A 25,335-nucleotide genomic window follows, 5' to 3' on the forward strand; every position below is an offset into this window, starting at 1 on the left:
AGAATATTGTGGTTTACTATATAATTTCTGTATGACTGGCTTTTCTTTTTACACTGATCGTGTTCTAGGTTGATAGGTAATGCATTTGACATTGATAATGTTCTAGGTTGGGATACATAATCTAGTTGACACTGGTAATGTTCAACAATATTTTCCCCCTTAGTACAATATGGGAGTGCTTCTTTTTGCGACCCCATAAGAAGTTGAGCGTGACTACCTTATTGCCTTGGGAAATCATATACTTTTATTACTGAGTCGTGTGACGCTGCACAGTGATGTGTAAGCAGTGTTGGTGAGCAGAGTCCACAGGAGGGTTCACTGGTTTCTGCTCCAGTCAGACAAAACAGGAGTAGTTTCAGTCCAGACTGAGAATTGAAAGGGTTTCAGACCAGACTGAGAATTGAAAGGGTTTCAGACCAGACTGAGAATTGAAAGGGTTTCAGACCAGACTGAGAACAGGAGTAGTTTCAGTCCAGACTTGTGTTGAGAGGTTGATAAAGGAAGCGGCTGGATCTAAACCCTGGGGGACAAGGGTTAAAGGCAACATGCCATCAGGGCGGATGATCAAGCTGGTGGTGTACGAGGTGTTACAGGTCGCTTGTCTCAGTGTTCCAATATTCGTGGTGATGGAGAGGTTTGCTTCCCTGATGCTCCATGTCAGAGGAGATCTGACTGCCTATTGGTTGGTGGTAGCAGCTTCCATAGCCTACGTTACCTCTGTATCTCTGCTGGTCTGGGTTCCACTCCGGTATCTTGTCCTCAAGCAGCGCACGGTGATCACAGACATCACGCAGTGGTGAGTACATTACATTAGACAGTGCATTTGGGAAGTATTCAGACCTCTTCCTTTTTTCCACATTTTGTTACATTACAGCCTTATTCTAAAATGTATTAAATACATTTTTTCCTCATCAATCTACACACAATACCCCATAATGACAAAGCGAAAGCAGGTTTTTAGAGATTTTTTGCAAATGTATTAAAAATAAAAAAACGTACCTTACATAAGTATTCAGGCCCTTTGCTATGAGACTCGAAATTGAGCTCAGGTGCATCTTGATCGTCCTTGAGGTGTTTCCACAACTTGATTGGAGTCCACCTGTGGTAAATGCAGTTGATTGGACATGATTTGGAAAGGCACACACCTGTCTATATAAGGTCCCACAGTTGTCAGAGCAGAAACCAAGCCATGAGGTCGAAGGAATTGTCCGTAGAGCTCCGAGACAGGATTGTGTTGTGGCACAGATTCTGGGAAGGGTACCAAAACATTTCTGCAGCATTGAAGGTACCAACGAACACAGTTGCCTCCCATCATTCTTAAATGGAATAAGTTTGGAACCACTAAGACTCTTCCTGGAGCTGGTTGCCCGGCCAAACTGTGCAAACGGGGGAGAAGGGCCTTAGTTTGGGAGGTGACCAAGAACCCGATGGTCACTCTGACAGAGCTCCAGAGTTCCCCCGTGGAGATGGGAGAACCTTCCAGAAGGACAACCATCTGTGCAGCACTCCACCAATCAGTCCTTTATGTTAGATTTGCCAGACGGAAGCCACTCTCTAAAGTAAAAGGCACAACAGCCCACTTGGAGTTAGCCAAAAGGCACCTAAAGGACTCTCAAACCTTGAGAAACAAGATTCTCTGGTCTGATGAAACCAAGATTGAACTCTGGCCTGAATGCCTAGCGTCACATCTGGAGGAAACCTGACACCATCCCTATGGTGAAGCATTGTGGTGAAAGCATCATGCTGTGGGGATGTCCTTGAGTGGCCCATCCAGTGCCCGGACTTGAACCCGATCGAACATCTCTGGAGAGACCTGAAAATAGCTGTGCAGCGACGCTCCCCATCCAAACTGACGCCCCTAATCAAATAAAATTGTATTAGTCACATGCACCGAATTTAACAGGTGTAAGCCTTACAATGAAATGCTTACTATATACTGGGGGGTACCGGTACAGAGTCAATGTGCGGGGGCACCGGTTAGTTGAGGTAATATGTACATGTAGGTAGAGTTATTAAAATTACTATGCATAGATGATAACAGAGTAGGGGGGGGGGCAATGCAAATAGTCTGGGTAGCCAATTGATGAGATGTTCAGGAGTCTTATGGCTTGGTGTTGATGACCGATTTGCACACTCTTGGCATTCTCTCAGCCAGCTTCATAAGGAATGCTTTTCCAACATGATGGATTTCCCACATGCTGAGCACTTGTTGGCTGCTTTTCCTTCACTCTGCGGTCCAACTAATCCCAAACCATCTCAATTGGGTTGAGGTCGGGTGATTGTGGAGGCCAGGTCATCTGATGCATCACTCTCCTTCTTGGTCAAATAGTCCTTACACAGCCTGGAAGTGTGTTTTGAGTCATTGTCCAGTTGAAAAACAAATGATAATCCCAATAAGCTCATACCAGATGGGATGGCGTATCGCTGCAGAATGCTGTGGTAGCCATGCTGGTTAAGTGTGCCTTGAATTCTAAATAAATCACAAACCGTGTCACCAGCAACGCACCATCACACCTTCTCCATGCTTCACTGTGTGAACCACACATGCGTAAATCACCCGTTCACTTGGTTTCTTTGCAGCAATTCGACCATGAAAGCCTGATTCACGCAGTGTCCTCTGAACAGTTGATGTTAAGATGTGTCTGTTACTTGAACTCTGAAGCATTTTTTTGGGCTGCAATCTAAAACATAATGTAATTATACATTACATTATACACTGCTCAAAAAAATAAAGGGAACACTTAAACACAATGTAACTCCAAGTCAACCATACTTCTGTGAAATCAAACTGTCCACTTAGGAAGCAACACTGATTGACAATACATTTTACATGCTGTTGTGCAAATGGAATAGACAACAGGTGGAAATTATAGGCAATTAGCAAGACACCCCCAATAAAGGAGTGGTTCTGCAGGTGGGGAGCACAGACCACTTCTCAGTTCCTATGCTTCCTGGCTGATGTTTTGGTCACTTTTGAATGCTGGCGGTGCTTTTACTCTAGTGGTAGCATGAGACGGAGTCTACAACCCACACAAGTGGCTCAGGTAGTGCAGCTCATCCAGGATGGCACATCAATGCGAGCTGTGGCAAGAAGGTTTGCTGTGTCTGTCAGCGTAGTGTCCAGAGCATGGAGGCGCTTCCAGGAGACAGGCCAGTACATCAGGAGACGTGGAGGAGGCCGTAGGAGGGCAACAACCCAGCAGCAGGACCGCTACCTCCGCCTTTGTGCAAGGAGGAGCAGGAGAAGCACTGCCAGAGCCCTGCAAAATGTTCTCCAGCAAGCCACAAATGTGCATGTGTCTCCTCAAACGGTCAGAAACAGACTCCATGAGGGTGGTATGAGGGCCCAACGTCCACAGGTGGGGGTTGTGCTTACAGCCCAACACCGTGCAGGACGTTTGGCATTTGCCAGAGAACACCAAGATTGGCAAATTCGCCACTGGCGCCCTGTGCTCTTCACAGATGAAAGCAGGTTCACACTGAGCACGTGACAGACATGACAGAGTCTGGAGACGCCGTGGAGAACGTTCTGCTGCCTGCAACATCCTCCAGCATGACCGGTTTGGCGGTGGGTCAGTCATGGTGTAGGGTGGCATTTCTTTGGGGGGCCGCACAGCCCTCCATGTGCTCGCCAGAGGTAGCCTGACTGCCATTAGGTACCGAGATGAGATCCTCAGACCCCTTGTGAGACCATATGCTGGTGCGGTTGGCCCTGGGTTCCTCCTAATGCAAGACAATGCTAGACCTCATGTGGCTAGAGTGTGTCAGCAGTTCCTGCAAGAGGAAGGCATTGATGCTATGGACTGGCCCGCCCGTTCCCCAGACCTGAATCCAATTGAGCACATCTGGGACATCATGTCTCGCTCCATCCACCAACGCCACGTTGCACCACAGACTGTCCAGGAGTTGACGGATGCTTTAGTCCAGGTCTGGGAGGAGATCCTTCAGGAGACCATCCGTCACTTCATCAGGAGCATGCCCAGGCGTTGTAGGGAGGTTATACAGGCACGTGGAGGCCACACACACTACTGAGCCTCATTTTGACTTGTTTTAAGGACATTACATCAAAGTTGGATCAGCCTGTAGGTGGTTTTCCACTTTAATTTTGAGTGCGACTCCAAATCCAGACCTCCATGGGTTGATCAATTGGATTTCCATTGATTCTTTTTGTGTGATTTTGTTGTCAGCACATTCAACTATGTAAAGAAAAAGTATTTAACCCCTGTGCGGCCTGTATGCGGGACGGACATCCAGCGAAAAATCCTATCGCCATTAGCATAACAAAATGTAATGCTTTTTTTTATTTATTTTTTTATTCAAATTATATCGTTTTATAGATACACCTCTCCTGAATCGAACCACGTTGTCCGATTTCAAAAAGGCTTTACAGCAAAAGCAAAACATTAGATTATGTTAGAGGAGTATATCGTAAAAGTAGCCACATAGCCATTTTCCGAACAACCACATGCATCACAAATAACCAAAAAACAGCTAAATGCAGCACTAACCTTTGACAGTCTTCATCAGATGACACACCTAGGACATCATGTTACACAATACATGCATTCTTTTGTTTGATAAAGTTCATATTTATATATAAAAACAGCATTTTACATCGGTGCGTAACGTTGACTAACTATTTTCCCTGAAATGCATCCGATGAGACAGCGCTACAATTTACTAAATTACTATTCGAAAAAATTTTTAAAATGTAATATTATCATTCTAAGATTTATAGATGAATATCTCTTGAAAGCACCTGTAATGCCAGATTTAAAAATAACTTTACTGGGTAATCACACTTTGCGATAAAAGGGGATGCCATACTCAGAACAATATGCTAGCAATACAGTTCCGCGCCATCTTGGAACAATCGCATATCAAATCTAGTCTTGTATACTATTGTCAATAATCCCTTACCTTTGATTATCTTCATCCTTAGGCACTTCCAGGATTCCCAGGTCCACAACAAATGTATTTTCGTTCGAAAAAGTTCATCCTTTATGTTCCATTAGCTTGTTGTTGTTAGCGCGTTCTGAAGGCTGCACCAAAAGCTCCGTGGCCGCGGGACTATTCTTTCAACAAAATGCATTTTTTTCTTATTTAGGTTCGTTCAAACATGTCAAACGTTGTATAACATAAATCTTTAGGGCCTTTTTCAACCAGAGCTCCAATAAGATTCAAAGGGGGACGATTGCATTGTCTTTATAAACGTTTCGAAAGGGGAGGGTAGCCAGGGGCGCCGGCGTCATAATGGTGATGGCCCTCTCCGTGTGACCACGTTCCACAGCGTGTCATTCTGTCAGTTTTCACAGTAGGAGACTCAAATCACTTTGTAAAGACTGGAGACATCTAGTGGAAGCAATAGGAAGTGCTCAATGAACCATAGCTCACGGTGTGATTAATAGGCAACGTGATGAAGTTGAGTCCGCAATTCAGAATTCCACTTCCTGTTTCGATCTGTCTCTGGGTTTTGACTGCCATATGAGTTCTGTTATACTCACAGACAGCATTCAAACAGTTTTAGAAACTTTAGGGTGTTTTCTATCCACAAGTATTAATTATATGCATATCCTAGCTTCTGAGTTTGAGTAGTAGGCCGTTTTAAATGGGCACACCGTCAAGAGGTTAATAAGATTATTTCTTTCATTCAGATCTAGGATGTGTTTAAGTGTTCCCTTTATTTTTTTGAGCAGTATATATTGTGTTATACATTATACATCACATTCATAAATTAGAACATTGCATTATACATTACATTTTACTTTATACATCACATACATTATATAGTATACATCACACTTTACATTATATAGTATACATCACACTTTACATTATATAGTATACATCACACTTTACATTATACATCACGTACATTATATAGTATACATCACACTTTACATTTTACATCACGTACATTATATAGTATACATCACACTTTACATTATACATCACGTACATTATATAGTATACATCACACTTTACATTATACATCACATACATTATAGAGTATACATCACACTTTACATTATACATCACGTACATTATAGAGTATACATTACATTTTACATTATACATCACGTACATTATAGAGTATACATTACATTTTACATTATACATCACAGACATTATATAGTATACATCACACTTTACATTATACTTTGCGTGACACATTATACATGACATATTATACATTATATTAGACATTACATTATACATGACATATTATACATTACATTATATTAGACATTATTTATTATACCTTATATTAAATATTACTTTATACATGACATTACATTATACATGACATTATACATGAAATTGTTATATACATTACATAATATTATACATTACATATTACATTATACATGACATTATGTTATACTGCACATGACATATGACATTATACGTCACACTTTTTATGATATATTACATTACGCATTACATTATACATCACACTTTGCATGATACAATATATTACATATCATATTATACATTTCATTATACATCATATACATTATACAATCATATTATACATTATTTTGCATATTACATTATACATCACATACATTATAGAGTATACATCACACTTTACATTATACATCACGTACATTATAGAGTATACATTACATTTTACATTATACATCACAGACATTATATAGTATACATCACACTTTACATTATATAATATACATTATACTTTGCGTGACACATTATACATGACATATTATACATTATATTAGACATTACATTATACATGACATATTATACATTACATTATATTAGACATTACATTATTTATTATACCTTATATTAAATATTACTTTATACATTATATTAAACCTTACATTACATATTACGTTATACATGACATTACATTATACATGACATTATACATGAAATTGTTATATACATTACATAATATTATACATTACATATTACATTATACATGACATTATGTTATACTGCACATGACATATGACATTATACGTCACACTTTTTATGATATATTACATTACGCATTACATTATACATCACACTTTGCATGATACAATATATTACATATCATATTATACATTTCATTATACATCATATACATTATACAATCATATTATACATTATTTTGCATATTACATTATACAGTACACATTACATTATACAGTACACATTACGTTATACATATATTATACATATGATATTATACATTACATTACATTATACATATCATATTATACATTACATTATACATATCATAATACATATCATATTATACATATATTATTCATTATATTATACATATCTTATTACATTATACATATTATACATTACATATCATAATTCATTATACATATATTATACATATCACATTATGTTATACATATCATATTATACAAATCATATACATTATACATATTATACATTACATTACAGTAAACATTACATTATACAGCACACATTGCATTATACAGTGGTGGCCAAAAGTTTTGAGAATGACACAAATTTTAATTTCCTCAAAGTTTGCTGCTTCAGTGTCTTTAGATATTTTTGTCAGATGTTACTATGGAATACTGAAGTATAATTACAAGCATTTCATAAGTGTCAAAAGCTTTTATTGACAATTACATGAAGTTGATGCAAAGAGTCAATATTTGCAGTGTTGACCCTTTTTCAAGATCTCTGCAAACCACCCTGGCATGCTGTCAATTAACTTCTGGGCCACATCCTGACTGATGGCAGCCCATTCTTGCATAATTAATGCTTGGAGTTTGTCAGAATTTGTGGGTTTTCACAAGTTCTCAATGGGATTAAGGTCTGGGGAGTTTTCTGCACATGGACCCAAAATATCGATGTTTTGTTCCCCGAGCCACTTAGTTATCACTTTTGCCTTATGGCAAGGTGCTCCATCATGCTCGAAAAGGCATTGTTCGTCACCAAACTGTTTCTGGATGGTTGGGAGAAGTTGCTCTCGGAGGATGTGTTGGTACCATTCCTTATTCATGGCTGTGTTCTTAGGCAAAATTGTGAGTGAGCCCACTCCCTTGGCTGAGAAGCAACCCCACACATGAATGATCTCAGGATGCTTTACTGTTGGCATGACACAGGACTGATGGTAGCGCTCACCTTGTTTTCGCCGGACAAGCTTTTTTCCAGATACCCCAAACAATCGGAAAGGGGATTCATCAGAGAAAATGACTTTACCCCAGTCCTCAGCAGTCCAATCCCTGTACCTTTTGCAGAATATCAGTCTGTCCCTGATGTTTTTCCTGGAGAGAAGTGGCTTCTTTGCTGCCCTTGACACCAGGCCATCCTCCAAAAGTCTTCGCCTCACTGTGCATGCAGATGCACTCACACCTGCCTGCTGCCATTCCTGAGCAAGCTCTGTACTGTTGGTGCCCCGATCCCACAACTGAATCAACTTTAGGAGATGGTCCTGGTGCTTGCTGGACTTTCTTGGGTGCCCTGAAGCCTTCTTCACAACAATTGAACTGCTCTCCTTGAAGTTCTTGATGATCCGATAAATGGTTCATTTAGGTGCAATCTTACTGGCATCAATATCCTTGCCTGTGAAGCCCTTTTTGTGCAAAGCAATAATGACGGCAAGTGTTTCCTTGCAGGTAACCATGGTTGACAGAGGAAGAACAATGATTCCAAGCACCACCCTCCTTTTGATGCTTCCAGTCTGTTATTCGAACTCAATCAGCATGACAGAGTGATCTCCAGCCTTGTCCTCGTCAACACTCACACCTGTGTTAATGAGAGAATCACTGACATGATGTCAGCTGGTCCTTTTGTGGCAGGGCTGAAATGCAGTGGAAATGTTCTTTTGGGATTCAGTTCATTTGCATGGCAAAGAGGGACTTTGCAATTAATTGCAATTCATCTGATCACTCTTCATAACAATCTGGAGTATTTGCAAATTGCCATCATATAAACTAAGGCAGCAGACTTTGTGAAAATTAATATTTGTGTCATTCTAAACTTTTGGCCACAACTGTACATATCATATTATACATTACATATTACAAGACATATTACATTATAAATATCATATTATACATTACATTACACATGACATATTTCATTATACATTACATTATACATCACACTTTGCATTATACATTATACATATCATATTACACATTACATTACGCATATCATATTATACATTACATTACGCATATCATATTATACATTACATATGACATATTATACATTACATTATATATTATGCATATCATTTACATTACATTATACATATCATATTATACATTATATATTATGCATATCATTATACATATCATATTACATATCATATTATACATATCATATCCATTATATTATACAGTACACATCACATTATACATATTATATTTTACCTTACATATTACAATACATATCTCATTATACATACAGTGAGGGAAAAAAGTTTTTGATCCCCTGCTGATTTTGTACGTTTGCCCACTGACAAAGAAATGATCAGTCTATAATTTGAATCGTAGGTTTATTTGAACAGTGAGAGACAGAATAACAACAACAAAAAATCCAGAAAAACGCATGTCAAAAATGTTATAAAATTATTTGCATTTTAATGAGGGAAATAATCAGACGGGCATGTATATGTGCTTTCTTGAGCAGGGGCACCTTGCGGGCGCTTCAGGATTTCAGTCCTTCACGGCGTAGTGTGTTACCAATTGTTTTCTTGATGACTATGGTCCCAGCTGCCTTGAGATCATTGACAAGATCCTCCCGTGTAGTTCTGGGCTGAATCCTCACCGTTCTCATGATCATTGCAACTCCACGTGGTGAGATCTTGCATGGAGCCCCAGGCCGAGGGAGATTTGACAGTTCTTTTGTGTGTCTTCCATTTGCGAATAATCGCACCAACTGTTATCACCTTCTCACCAAGCTGCTTGGCGATGGTCTTGTAGCCCATTCCAGCCTTGTGAAGGTCTACAATCTTGTCCCTGACATCCTTGGAGAGCTCTTTGGTCTTGGCCATGGTGGAGAGTTTGGAATCTGATTGATTGATTGCTTCTGTGGACAGGTGTCTTTTATACAGGTAACAAACTGAGATTAGGAGCACTCCCTTTATGAGTGTGCTCCTAATCTCAGCTCGTTACCTGTATAAAAGACACCTGGGAGCCAGAAATCTTTCTGATTGAGACGGGGTCAAATACTTATTTCCCTCATTAAAATACAAATCAATTTATAACATTTTTGACATGCGTTTTTCTGGATTTTTTTGTTATTCTGTCTGTCACTGTTCAAATAAACCTACCATTAATATTATAGACTGATCATTTCTTTGTCAGTGGGCAAATGTACAAAATCAGCAGGGGATCAAATACTTTTTTCCCCTCACTGTATCATTTTATACATTACATTATACATTACATATTACATTATGCATTACATATTGCATTGTACATCACATTTTGCATTATACATATCATATTATACCTTACATTATACAATATACCTTACATTATAGGTCAGACTTTGCATTATGCATTATACATTACATTATATTATATATTATACATTACATTGTGCATCACACTTTACATTACATATTACATTATATTATACATCACACATGACACATTACATATTACTTTATACATTATTCAATGTACATAACATATTATACATTACATTATACCTTACATTACACTATTATACATTATATTATTTATTACATTATACCTTACATTATACATTATATTATATTACATTACATTATACCTTACCATAAATTGCATTACACATTACATTATACATATAATACAGTACATATTACATTATACATCACACTTTGTATTATACATTACATTATACCTTACATTATATCTTACATTTGACATTACATTATATATTATACATTTATATATTACCTTGAATATTACATTACATTATACCTTGCTATACATTACACGTTACATTATACATATTATACACTACATATCATATTATACACTACACATCATATTATACATTACATATTATACACTACATATCATAATATACATTACATTATACAGTACACATTACAATATACATGACATTACATTATACATGACATTACATTATACATGACATATTACATTATATTATACATGACATATTACTTTATACATTATATTATACATTATTCATTGTACATAACATATTTTACTTTATACATTACATTGTACATGACATTGTGCATTTCGTTATACTTTACGTTATACTTAACATTATAAATTACATTATATTACATACATTACATTATACCTTACATTACATTATACCTTACATTATACCTTACGTTACGTATTATATTATACATTGCATTATATACCTTTATTGTATACCTTACATTACGTTACATTATACATTATATTATACCGTACATTACATTATACATTATATACATTACATTATACAGTACACATTACATCTTACTATACATTAAATTATACATTGCATTATACATTACATTATACATGACATTACAATATACATCACACTTTGCATTATACATTACACATTACATTATACATGACATTACATTATACATCACACTTTACATTATACATTACGCATTATATTATAGATTATTCAATATACGTTATACATTACATTATTCATTATACATTACATTATATATTACATTTTCCTGTGTAGCTCAGTTGGTAGAGCATGGCACTTGCAACACCAGGGTTGCAGTATTGGAGGATTTGGGTTGTAGTATGTAGTATAGTATTTGGGTTGTAGTATAGTATTTGGGTTGTAGTATGTACTATAGTATTTGGGTTGTAGTTTGGCCTATGTCATTGACTAACATGCTGTTTTTCAGGAGACCAACAACATTGGCCTATGTGATTCTGTGCACGTTACCATGCTTCTCTATTCTGATCGCCGGTTCCAAGGTAAAACAATTTTTTTTTAAATATATAAATGTCAGTGCATGTGTCACTTGACTTTTTGACTCTCTCGTGAGTGGAGTATGTGTGCACAGTGACCACACACACACATTTACATTTACGTAATTTAGCAGATGCTCTTATCCAGAGCGACTTACAAATTGGTGCATTCACCTTATGATATCCAGTGGAACAACAGTACATCTATCTTATTTAATTTTTACTTTTATTTTTGTATTTTTTTTTGGGGGGGGGGGGTTAGTTTATCCTATCCCAGGTATTCCTTAAAGAGGTGGGGTTTCAGGTGTCTACGTAAGGTGGTGATTGACTCCGCTGTCCTGGCGTCGTGAGGGAGCTTGTTCCACCATTGGGGTGCCAGAGCAGCGAACAGTTTTAACTGGGCTGAGCGGGAACTGTGCTTCCGCAGAGATAGGGGGGGCAGCAGGCCAGAGGTGGATGAACGCAGTGCCCTTGTTTGGGTGTAGGGACTGATCAGAGCCTGAAGGTACGGAGGTGCCGTTCCCCTCACAGCGAGCTTCAACTGGAAGCCAGTGGAGAGAGCGGAGGAGCGGTGTGACGTGAGAGAACTTGGGAAGGTTGAACACCAGACGGGCTGCGGCGTTCTGGATGAGTTGTAGGGGTTTAATGGCACAGGCAGGGAGCCCCGCCAACAGGGAGTTGTAGTAATCCAGACGGGAGATGACAAGTGCCTGGATTAGGACCTGCGCCGCTTCCTGTGTAAGGCAGGGTCGTACTCTGCGAATGTTGTAGAGCATGAACCTACAGGATCGGGTCACCGCCTTGATGTTAGCGGAGAACGACATGGTGTTGTCCAGGGTCACGCCAAGGCTCTTAGCACTCTGGGAGGAGGACACAATGGAGTTGTCAACCGTGATGGCGAGATCATGGAACGGGCAGTCCTTCCCCGGGAGGAAGAGCAGCTCCGTCTTGCCGAGGTTCAGCTTGAGGTGGTGATCCATCATCCACACTGATATGTCTGCCAGACATGCAGAGATGCGATTCGCCACCTGGTTACACACACACACACACACAAGTACAGGGTGTGACGGGGAGTCAGGTACTCACTAACAATCCTAAATACAACAGGTTGACTATTAACCTGATCCACGGTGGAATGAAGTAGGAATTCAAACACAAGGTTATGTCATTACATTTTCACCCTAACCGTCTCACCCTAACCGTCTCACCCTAATAACCAACACTTGGTCACAAAATATACCAGCTACATTCCTGTTTCATAGCATCTCCTTCGCTGATGTTCAGGACATTCAATGAGATCTTACTGGGTGTTATGACAGTTATATGGAATGTTGTATAATATGGAATGTTGTTTTAGCACTGCCAAAATCTTTAACTTCTCTTTCTCAATGAAGACGTTTTCCTGACAGTGTCTCTATGAAGACTTTTTCCTGACGTTTTCTATAGCTAGGTATAGGTTATAGGTTTCCACCAAACTGAGTTGTTGCAGATGAAAATCAGTGTGATGATGTAGTGCACACAAAATATACTTTTTTTGCGTAAGTTTTCATGTACCGAAAAAAATCTAAAGTTCAATGTGTTTATTGCATTTTCAACTCTACCATTTGCTTTTGTCACAAAAACTGTTGCATTAAATAGATAAGTGAGAATATTTTTCTTTGTCAAACGGCAATCAAGCATGGGTCATCATGTCACCAGAATCAGCCCTTGAATATTTATTGGAAAGGAGCACCAAGCTCATGACCTTTCACCAGCCTGTGAAGTTCATAAATTATTTCATCTGTAGCCTAATAAACTCTTTTCAGAGTTGTAGTAGGAGGACCACACACCATATCATCACATTACTCCATATGATGCTTATTAAATCAATATTTCCGCATGGTGTTTCCACTGCCATTTCTTGCAAAAATGATTTACAAAAATATCCCACCATGTCGAACGAACGAAATATCTGTCAGCATTTATAAAACTGTACCAAAACTTTCTGTTTCCATCAGACTTTTATGGTATGACATTACTTGAATAAAAATTGGATGGAAACTTTAATAACTCTACCTACAGTTGAAGTTGGAAGTTTACATACACTTACGTTGGAGTCATTAAAACAAATTTTTCAACCACTCCACAAATTTCTTGTCAACAAACTATAGTTTTGGCAAGTCGGTTAGGACATCTACTTTGTGCATGACACAAGTAATTTTTGCAACAATTGTTTACAGGCAGATTATTTCACTTATAATTCACTGTATCACAATTCGAGTGGGTCAGAAGTTTACATACACTAAGTTGACTGCCTTTAAACATCTTGGAAAATTCCAGAAAATGTCATGGCTTTAGAAGCTTCTGATAGGCTAATTGACATCATTTTAGTCAATTGGAGGTGTACCCGTGGATGTATTTCAAGGCCTACCTTCAAACTAAGTGGCTCTTTGCTTGACATCATGGGAAAATCTAAATAAATCATCCAAGACCTCAGAAAACTAATTGTAGACCTCCATAAGTCTGCTTAATCCTTGGGAGCAATTTCCAAATGCCTGAAGGTACCACGTTTATATGTACAAACAATAGTACGCAAGTATAAACTCCATGGGACCACGCAGCCGTCATGCCGCTCAGGAAGGAGACGTGTTCGGTCTGCTTGAGATTAACGTAATTTGGTGCAAAAAGTGCAAATCAATCCCAGAACAACAGCAAAGGACCTTGTGAAGATGCTGGAGGAAACGGGTTCAGAAGTATCTATATCCACAGTAAAAAGAGTCCTTTATCGACATAACCTGAAAGGCCGCTCAGCAAGGAAGAAGCCACTGCTCCAAAACCGCCATAAAAAAAGCCAGACTACGGTTTGCAACTGCACATGGGGACAAAGATCATACTTGTTGGAGAATTGTCCTCTGGTCGGATGAAACAAAAATAGAACTGTTTGGCCATAATGACCATCATTATGTTTGGAGGAAAAAGGGGGAGGCTTGCAAGCCTAAGAACACCATCCCAACCGTGAAGCACGGGGGTGGCAGCATCATGTTGTGGGGGTGCTTTGCTGCAGGAGGGACTGGTGTACTTCACAAAATAGATGGCATCATGAGGCAGGAAAATTAAATGGATATATTGAAGCAACATCTCAAGACATCAGTCAGGAAGTTAAAGCTTGGTCGCAAATGGATCTTCCAAATGGACAATGACCCCAAGCATACTTCCAAAGTTGTGGCAAAATGGCTTAAGGACAACAAAGTCAAGATATTGGTGTGGCCATCACAAAGCCCTGACCTCAGTCCTGTAGAAGATTTGCCGGCAGAACTGAAAAAGCGTGTGCGAGCAAGGAGGCCTAATGTACAAACCTGACTCAGTTACACCAGCTCTGTCAGGAGGAATGGGCCAAAATTCACCCAAATTATTGTGGGAAGCTTGTGGAAGGCTACCTGAAACATTTGACCAAAGTTAAACAATTTAAAGGCAATGCTACCAAATACTAATTGAGTGCATGTAAACTTCTGACCCACTGGGAATGTGATGAAAGAAATAAAATCTGAAATAAATCATTCTCTACTATTATTCTGACATTTCACATTCTTAAAATAAAGTGGTGATCATAACTGACCAAAGACAGAGAATGTTTACTAGGATGAAATGTCAGGAATTGTGGAAAAACTGTGTTTAAAGGTATTTGGCTAAGGTGTATGTAAACTCCCGACTTCAACTGTAGTCGTGGCCAAAAGTTTTGAGAATGACACAAATATAAATTTTCACAAAGTCTGCTACCTCAGTTTGTATGATGGCAATATGCATATACTCCAGAATGTTATGAAGAGTGTTCAGATTAATTGCGATTAATTGCAAAGTCCCTCTTTGCCATGCAATTGAACTGAATCCCCAAAACATTTCCACTGCATTTCAGCCCTGCCACAAAAGGACCAGCTGACATCATGTCAGTGATTCTCTCATTAACACAGGTGTGAGTGTTGACGAGGACAAGGCTGGAGATCACTCTGTCAAGCTGATTGAGTTCGAATAACAGACTGGAAGCATCAAAAGGAGGGTGGTGCTTGGAATCATTGTTCTTCCTCTGTCAACCATGGTTACCTGCAAAGGAAACACGTGCCGTCTTCATTGCTTTGCACAAAAAGGGCTTCACAGGCAAGGATATTGATGCCAGTAAGATTGCGCCTAAATCAACCATTTATCGGATCATCAAGAACTTCAAGGAGAGCAGTTCAATTGTTGTGAAGGGCGCCCAAGAAAGTCCAGCAAGCACCAGGACCATCTCCTAAAGTTGATTCAGTTGCGGGATCGGGGCACCAACAGTACAGAGCTTGCTCAGGAATGGCAGCAAGCAGGTGTGAGTGCATCTGCACACACAGTGAGGCGAAGACTTTTGGAGGATGGCCTGGTGTCAAGAAGGGCAGCAAAGAAGCCAATTCTCTCTAGGAAAAACATCAGGGACAGACTGATATTCTGCAAAAGGTACAGGGATTGGACTGCTGAGGACTGGAGTAAAGTCATTTTCTCTGATGAATCCCCTTTCCGATTGTTTGGGGTATCCGGTAAAAAGCTTGTCCGGAGAAGACAAGGTGAGCGCTACCATCAGTCCTGTGTCATGCCAACAGTAAAGCATCCTGAGACCATTCATGTGTGGGGTTGCTTCTCAGCCAAGGGAGTGGGCTCACTCACAATTTTGCCTAAGAACACAGCCATGAATAAAGAATGGTACCAACACATCCTCCGAGAGCAACTTCTCCCAACCATCGAGAAACAGTTTGGTGACGAACAATGCCTTTTCGAGCATGATGGAGCACCTTGCCATAAGGCAAAAGTGATAACTAAGTGGCTCGGGGAACAAAACATCGATATTTTGGGTCCATGTGCAGAAAACTCCCCAGACCTTAATCCCATTGAGAACTTGTGAAAACCCACAAATTCTGACAAACTCCAAGCATTAATTATGCAAGAATGGGCTGCCATCAGTCAGGATGTGGCCCAGAAGTTAATTGACAGCATGCCAGGGTGGATTGCAGAGGTCTTGAAAAAGGGTCAACACTGCAAATATTGACTCTTTGCATCAACTTCATGTAATTGTGAATAAAAGCCTTTGACACTTATGAAATGCTTGTAATTATATTTCAGTATTCCATAGTAACATCTGACAAAAATATCTAAAGACACTGAAGCAGCAAACTTTGTTGAAATTAAAATTTGTGTCATTCTCAAAACGTTTGGCCACGACTGTACATATGCATATTACCTCAATTACCTCGACACCGGTGCCCCCGCACACACTCTGTATCGGTACCCCCTGTATATAGCCCCGCTATTGTTATTTACTGCTGCTCTTTAATTATTTGTTGTTCTTATTTCTTAAATGCATTGTTGTTTAAGGGCTTCTAAGTAAGCGCTGAATACCTGTTGTATTTGGCGCATGTGACAAATAAGATTTGATTTGAAACGTGGTTACAGAAGACATTTTCTCTGTTGATGCCGGTGGACAGATACTCTGAGCTTCCTTAACCCTAACCCTTGAACTCTATCCTTAACCCTTAACTGTCTCTAAGTTGCTCCATGCAGGTGCAGGTGGATAAAGGATCACAGTACAGATAGGACCACTTCTCTGAACTGCCTTAACCCCTGACATCTAACCCTAACCTTAACCCCTAGCCCTAAACCCTAACTCAATCTCGCTCTACGTTGGTCCATTCAGGTGCAGGTGGATAAGGGACCACAGTACAGACAGGACCACTTCTCTGAGCTGCCCAACTCTCTTGTGCTCTTCTCTCTCATCTGTGTTGATATCATCGAGAGGATCCGGCCGTGCAGCCTCACAGGGCAAGGTACCATTGTTACTACCTCACTGGGCATTGTACCGTTGTTACTGCCTTGACTGGGCATGGTACCATTGTTACTACCTCACTGGGGCATGGTACCGTTGTTACTGCCTCACTGGGCATGGTACCGTTGTTACTGCCTCACTGGGCATGGTACCGTTGTTACTGCCTCACAAATTGATCAGAAACTTGGTGTAGACATTGTTAATGTTGTAAATGACTATTGTAACTGGTAACGACTGATTTTGAATGGAATATCTACATATGCGTACAGAGGCCCAATATCAGCAACCATCACTCCTGTGTTCCAATGGCACGTTGTGTTAGCTAATCGAAGTTGATCATTTTAAAAGGCTAATTGATCATTAGAAAACCCTTATGCAATTATTTTAGCACAGCTGAAAACTGTTCTGATTAAAGAAGCAGCAAAACTGGCCTTTAGACTAGTTGAGTATCTGGATGAAAACTGTTAAAACTGTTGTCCTGATTTAAAGAAGCTATACAACTGTCTGCCTTTAGACTAGTTGACTATCTGTAGCATCAGCATTTGTGGGTTCGATTACAGGCTCAAAATGGCTAGAAACAAAGCAGTTTCTTCTGAAACTCATCAGTCTATTCTTGTTCTGAGAAATGGAGGCTATTGCATGCAAGAAATTGCCAAGAAACTGAAGATCTTGTACAACGCTGTGTACTACTCCCTTCACAGAACAGAGCAAACTGGCTCTAACCAGAATAGAAAGAGTGGGAGGCCCCGGTGCCCAACTTAGCATGCTGACAAGTACATTAGAATGTCTAGTTTGAGAAACAGATGCCTCACAAGTCCTCAACTGGCAGATTCATTAAATAGTACCCGCAAAACACCAGCCTCAACGTCAACAGTGAAGAGGCTACTCCGGGATGCTGGCCTTCTGGGCAGAGTTCCTCTGTCCAGTGTCTGTGTTTTTTTGCCCATCTTAATTTTTTATTTTTATTGGCCAGTCGGAGATATGGCTTTTTCTTTGTAACTCTGCCTAGAAGGCCAGCATCCCGGAGTCACCTCTTCACTGTTGACACTGGTGTTTTGCGGGTACTATTTAATGAAGGACTTGTGAGGTGTAGACTGACTAGTTTCAGAAGAAAGTGCTTTGTTTCTGGCCATTTTGAGCCTGTAATCAAACCCACAAATGCTGATGCTCCAGATACTCAACTAGTCTAAAGAAGGCCAGTTTTTTTTATTGCTTCTTTAATCAGGACAACAGTTTTCAGCTGTGCTAACATAATTGCATAAGGGTTTTCTAATGATCAATTAGCCTTTTAAAATGATCAACTTGTATTAGCTAACGCAACGTGCCATTGGAACACCGGAGGGATGGTTGTTGATAATGGGCCTCTGTAGATATTCCATTCAAAATCAGCCGTTACCAGCTACAATAGTCATTTACAACATTAACAATGTCTACACTGAATTTCTGATCAATTTGATATTTTAATGGACAAAAAAAAATAGGCTTTTCTTTCAAAAACAAGGACATATCTAAGTGACCCCAAACTTTTGAAAGGTAGTGTATATTTCCACATTGAGGTTGGAATGATAGTGTGAAATTGATGATAATTCCCCTTTACTGTTAGGCGGTCTTTTCAAACAGCTCTGTTTTTGTGGGATGGAGTTTTGGCCTGCCTGGTGACATCACCAGGCGGTACATTAGTTAATAGACCAATAACAAAGATGGTTCCAAACCTTTGCCAATAACAGCTAGTTTTCAGTTTTCCTCTCCCCACTCATACCACTCCCAGACAGTCCTTGGGAAATTGCTTGTTGCTAAGAACTATATTTGACCATTTTGATTGAAAACGATCACAGTAAGATACTAAATTCTTACCCAGATATTTTTATTTCACCTTTATTTAACCAGGTAGGCCAGTTGAGAACAAGTTCTCATTTACAACTGCAACCTGGCCAAGATAAAGCAAAGCAGTGCGACACAAACAACAACACATGGAATAAGCAAACATACAGTCAATAACACAACAGAAAAAAAAATCTATATACAGTGTGTGCAAATGAGGTAAGGCAATAAGTAGGCCGTAGTGGCGAAGTAATTAGAATTTAGCAATTAAACACTGGAGTGATAATGTGCAGAAGATGAATGTGCAAGTAGAGATACTGGGGTGCGAAGGAGCAAAAATAAATAAATAACAATATGGGGATGAGTTAGTTGGATGGGCTATTTACAGATGGGCTATGTATAGGTGCAATGATCTGTGAGCTGCTCTGACAGCTGATGCTTAAAGTTAGTGAGGGTGATATGAGTCTCCAGCTTCAGTGATTTTTGCAATTCGTTCCTGTCATTGGCAGCAGAGACCTGGAAGGAAAGGCGGCCAATGGAGGAATAGGATTTGGGGGTGACCAGTGAAATATACCTGCTGGAGCGTGTGCTACGGGTGATTGCTGCTATGGTGACCAGTGAGCTGAGATAAGGTGGGGCTTTACCTAGCAAAGACTTATAGATGACCTGGAGCCAGTGGGTTCGGCGACGAATACGAAGCGAGGGCCAGCCAACGAGAGCATACAGGTCACAGTGGTGGGTAATATATGGGACTTTGGTGACAAAACGGATGGCACTGTGGTAGACTGCATCCAATTTGCTGAGTAGGGTGTTGGAGGCTATTTTGTAAATGACATCGCCGAAGTCAAGGATCGGCAGGATGGTCAGTTCTACGAGGGTATGTTTGGCAGCATGAGTGAAGGGGTCTTTGTTCCGAAATAGGAAGCCGATTCTAGATTTAATTTTGGATTGGAGATGCTTAATGTGAGTCTGGAAGGAGAGTTTACAATCTAACCAGACATCTAGGTATTTGTAATTGTCTGCATATTCTAGGTCAGACCCGTCCAGAGTAGTGATGCTGGACGGGCGGGCAGGTGCGGGCAGCGATCGGTTGAAGAGCATGCATTTAGTTTTACTTGCATTTAAGAGCAATTGTAGGCCACGGAAGGAGAGTTGTATGGCATTGAAGCTTGTCTGGAGGTTAGTAAACACAGTGTCCAAAGAGGGGCCAGAATTATACAGAATCAAACATTATTTGATAGAGATAAAAAGACAGCTGCATTGGACCTTTTAGAAATGACTAAATCCAAATGGAAACTGTAGTACCGTAATTTCCGGACTATTAAGCGCTCCTGAATATAAACCGCACCCACTGAATTTAAAAAATATATATATTTTGAACATAAATAAGCCGCACATTTCTATAAGCCGCAGGTGCCTACCGGTACATTGAAACAAATTAACTTTACACAGGCTTTAATGAAACACAGCTTGTAACAAAAATACATAGGCTTTAACGAAACACGACTTGTAACAAAAAATAAAAAATTAGCAGTAAGCTTTAGTTGTCTTTTTGCACTGAGTCAATTCCTCACGCTGCTGTTTCCAACGTCTTATCGACTCATTAAGACCAAGCTCCCGTGCAGCAGCTCTATTTCCTTTTCCAACAGCCAGATCAATCGCCTTCAACTTGAAAGCTGCATCATATGCATTTCTGTGTTTTTTGCCATGATGAGGGTGACAAAATGACTACCGTAATCAGAATGATGGGAAGTTTGAGAGCGCTCGATTTAATCTAAACAGTAAACAAAAAAGTTGTTTGACCTTAACCCATTCGGCAATTTCATTGGTCTAATGAAAGCTTCATGCCGCCAAAAAACTGAGCACGTCACAGAATGTGTTTTTTTTTTTTTTTTTTTTTTAATTAAGCGGGAAAAATCCATATATTAGCCGCATCATTGTTTAAGCCGCGAGGTTCAAAGCCTGGGAAAAAAGTTGCGGTTTATAGTCCGGAATTTACGGTAATGATGATGGACCTACATTCATATTGTTTCTTGACTGTGTCCAGCTCGCTGAAAAAGCTCAACAGTCAGAGAGCATCGAGAATTCCCAAAAGAATGGATTGAGATGATTTTTTTTCCACACTTTGTCAACGAGGAAATATAACACATTTTCAATGTGGCCCTCCAGACCTCATTGAAGACCGAATGCGGTCCCTGGGCAAAATGAGTTTGACACCCCTGATGTAGACAATATTGCCATAGTCTGTAACTGGTAAGAGTGTCGACTGAATGATCTGTTTTCTGCTATTTGATGAAAGGCATCAATTCTATAAAATAAGTATTCTTCTAAGCAGAGACACGATCAATGTGGGCACCACTGATACTACTATATAATGATGTCCTGTTGTCTCCTCCAGCAGACCGTATGGAAATGGGTCTGGACATGCCGGGTCCTGTTCTGACCCACCTGGAGCAGGTGAACAGCGTGTCGGGCCAGCTATACTATGAGAGGGGGCAGAACGGGGTGTTGGGGAACGGTTCGGCTACAGGGAGGTGGAGGGACCAGGAAGCAGTCGGCTCACGACCAGCCAGCGCGACCTACCTGTACTCCTCGTCACACTCCCACTCTGGCCCGCTCCGTGTCCTGTGGTCCCAGGATATGAGGTCAGAGGTGTTTGTTCACAGCTTCCTGTTCTGGATGGATGTGGTGGAGCTGGTGCGCGTGGCGGGGATTCCAGACGTGTTTTACTCTGGCTGGGTGTTTGCTGTCTACATCCTGGCATTTCTGTCCTGTCTCCGTCTGGCAGTGACGCCTCACAGCGCTTTACTGCCATCAGCTGGCTTTTTCCTGCAGGACCTGCCTTTCCTGCTGCTGCGCCTCGCTCTGATCTCTGTCCACGGCTACATCACACCGCTGCTTTACCCAATGAAGAACCTGTTGGTCTGCCTGACATTCACCTACTTCAACTTCCTGACCAAGCTCCGCCTCTTCCGCAGAGAGAGCATGTTCTAGTCTTGCCCACCAGCCAGCTCTCTCTCTGTCGAGACGTCTGGTTTCACAGCGCCTCAGAACTGGACTTGACTGGGAGTCTATGGCAGGAGCAGTGAAAACAGGAGTGGTGTAAAGTACTTTTTGGGTATCTGTACTTTTCTTTAATATTTATATTTTTGACAACTTTTGCTCCACTACATTCCTAAAGAAAATAATAAAATTTTTACTCCTTACATTTTCCGACACCCAAAAGTACACATCACATTTTGAATGCTTAGCTGCAGAGGATAATTGTCTAATTCACACACTTATCAAGAGAACATCCCTGATCATCCCTACTGCCTCTGATCTGGCAGAATCACGAAATACAAATGCTTCGTTTGCAAATTATATCTGAGTGTTGAACTGTAAACCTGGCTATCCGTAAATTAAAAAAAAAAACAAGAAAATCGTGTCTGGTTTGCTATTAATAAGGAATTTTCGATTATTTATACTTTTGATACTTAAGTACATTTAATACCAAATAATTTTAGACTTTTACTCAAGTAGTATTTTATTGGTTGACTTTCACTTTTACTTGAGTCATTTTCTATTAAGGTACCTTTTTACTTTTGCTCAAGGATGAAAATTGGGTACTTTTTCCACCACTGGAAAACAGTCAGTTTTAATTGGCTGATCGCTCAGTCCATCACCATCTAGCAGAACCCTTAGAACCTCCCCCCTACATTGTGGAGTTCAATGTGCCAAGCAGAGCAAGTGATTTAAACAACGAAGTGAGTTAGGAAAATCTGAAAGTATGCATCTTTTTTCACATATAAACTGTATATGCCCGAACACAGAATCAGTTGAGCTTCCCAAAAATAATATGGTTAATGTGATCGAACACGTCGCCATTTCTCAAATTCCCATAATACAGCTGTAACCGGCTCGCTCCCTCTCACGCCTCGATTTTAACTACACCCCTTTCAAGTCTTTGTAGCACAGTGTTACCAGGCTCTATATGTCAGGAAATCGAGCCTGAGGACAAGGTTAAGCATGTTCTAAAGAGGTTACATCAGGATTCACTGAGTTATTGGTTTTGATACCATAGTTGAGGAAGACATTAGGGCTAGCCCATGTCCCCTGGTGCTAGGGAGTGGACATTATTTATAATAAGTGTTACATGGGGAAAATTGGACCTCTCTGAAATGAAAATGGATGGCCCTGCCTGAACCCTCCCCTATACCCAAAATAATAATTTAAATGAAATGGAAAGCAGAGAACATGTCTACAATTTACCCTCACTTCTTGGACAGACCAAAACATGTTGTTTTAAAAACTGTTCTTTGTCCTGTAAACTTTACATGGCATGGCGATGATAGTGCATGGGGTTGCAGGTCAGGAGTTTGTGGGTTTGCAGACCACCGTAGACAAGAGTAGGGGGGGAAAGATTTAATTTATAGTAGAAGCTATCAAATTAATCTATCATCGTATTTGCAGCACCGAGAAAGAATTGCGTTTCATTAACATTTCATGCAATTCTATGTAATTTAACATATTAGCATAATCTTTTTGTAATACCACAAATTACTGAAATTACAGACTGAGAATGGACAGAGATAGGCCTATGTGTTCATCTTAACATATTTCTCCAATGCCAAAGTGTCTTGTTTGCAACAAAATGATCCCCATTTGAAAATAGTTAAATCTGAGACGTCATTAGGAATCTGAGCATGGTACTTTCAAAAGTTAAGCCTACCTTTCCGCCCCTGACAGAGTAGACCTACCGATTCAGAAAATGTAAGCTTTAACTGCTGGCTACTCTTCTTCCGTGGCTTAACCTAATGAGAGAAGGTAATACGTGTTTCCCTAAAAATGGTCTGGGTTAAACATCTTCTATTGTATAGATAGTCACTATCTTAATCAATTGATAGTGACAGAATTAGATTACTTCCCAAGCAAAGTCAGCCTCTGAATGTCAAAGAAATGAAACAATGATATCCCCATAATGTATCACAGACACGTCTTTCCCAGGTATTTTACAGCTTGTTTCTTGTATAAGGTATTGCATACCCCCTAGAGTTAGCCCATATAACTACAAACTACAATACAGTGAGCCATCACTTTTTAGATGTAAGTTACGTATTTATTCCTATTCCATCGTACTCCATATTTGTTCATATTACATGACTGGAGAGAGACTTTAAGGATGTTAACATTTTTCCAAAAGGACTTTGTGGGTCAATTACAACCAACACTCAACACCAGGTGATCTCCATTAAACCAATAATATGCGCTAAGATTACCCGCCCAGCTGATCTCAATTTCAATCACAATTGGCCACTATTACCACTCCCTAAAGCTGATGTCCATGTTAATAAAACACCCACATCCACAGAAATCCACTTATTCAAGCTGAACGATGATGGCCAGAGCTTACCCATGGTGTTGTACAATGATTTACATCAACAATCATTTTTGTCTGAAGTATGATATAGTCTACCATTCAAAAGTTTGGGGTCACTTAGAAATGTCCTTGTTCTTGAAAGGAAAGCACATTTTTTTTGTCCATTTAAAATAACATCAAATTAATCAGAAATACAGCGTAGACATTGTTAATGTTGTAAATGACTATTGTAGCTGGAAACGGCAGATTTTTTTTTTTTATGGAATATCTACAGAGGCCCATTAACAGCAACCATCATTCCTGTGTTCCAATGGCACGTTGTGTTAGCTAATCCAAGTTGATAATTTTAAAAGGCTAATTGATCATTTGAAAACCCTTTTGCAATTATGTTAGCACAGATGAAAACTGTTGTCCTGATTAAAGAAGCTATA

The 25,335-nt window shown here is 39.8% G+C and overlaps 1 protein-coding gene across 2 annotated transcripts; it reads left to right on the forward strand.

Annotated features, from left to right (window-relative positions):
- Positions 1–282: 282 nt before the first annotated feature.
- tmem236 (transmembrane protein 236) lies at positions 283–22,967 on the forward strand. 2 transcript variants are annotated; one of them, XM_045694583.1, is made up of 4 exons: positions 283–796; positions 11,840–11,912; positions 17,596–17,725; positions 21,947–22,967. In XM_045694583.1, the coding sequence occupies exons 1-4, from the start codon at positions 546–548 to the stop codon at positions 22,537–22,539; spliced, it is 1,047 nt and encodes a 348-aa protein (XP_045550539.1). In that variant the 5' UTR covers positions 283–545; the 3' UTR covers positions 22,540–22,967. The 2 variants fall into 2 exon arrangements, with proteins under 2 accessions (XP_045550539.1, XP_045550538.1); XM_045694582.1 differs by having other exon boundaries at positions 286–796; positions 21,944–22,967.
- The last annotated feature ends 2,368 nt before the right edge of the window (positions 22,968–25,335 follow it).

The sequence above is a fragment of the Salmo salar genome, chromosome ssa14 (assembly GCF_905237065.1).
Source record: "Salmo salar chromosome ssa14, Ssal_v3.1, whole genome shotgun sequence".
Lineage (NCBI taxonomy): Eukaryota > Metazoa > Chordata > Actinopteri > Salmoniformes > Salmonidae > Salmo > Salmo salar.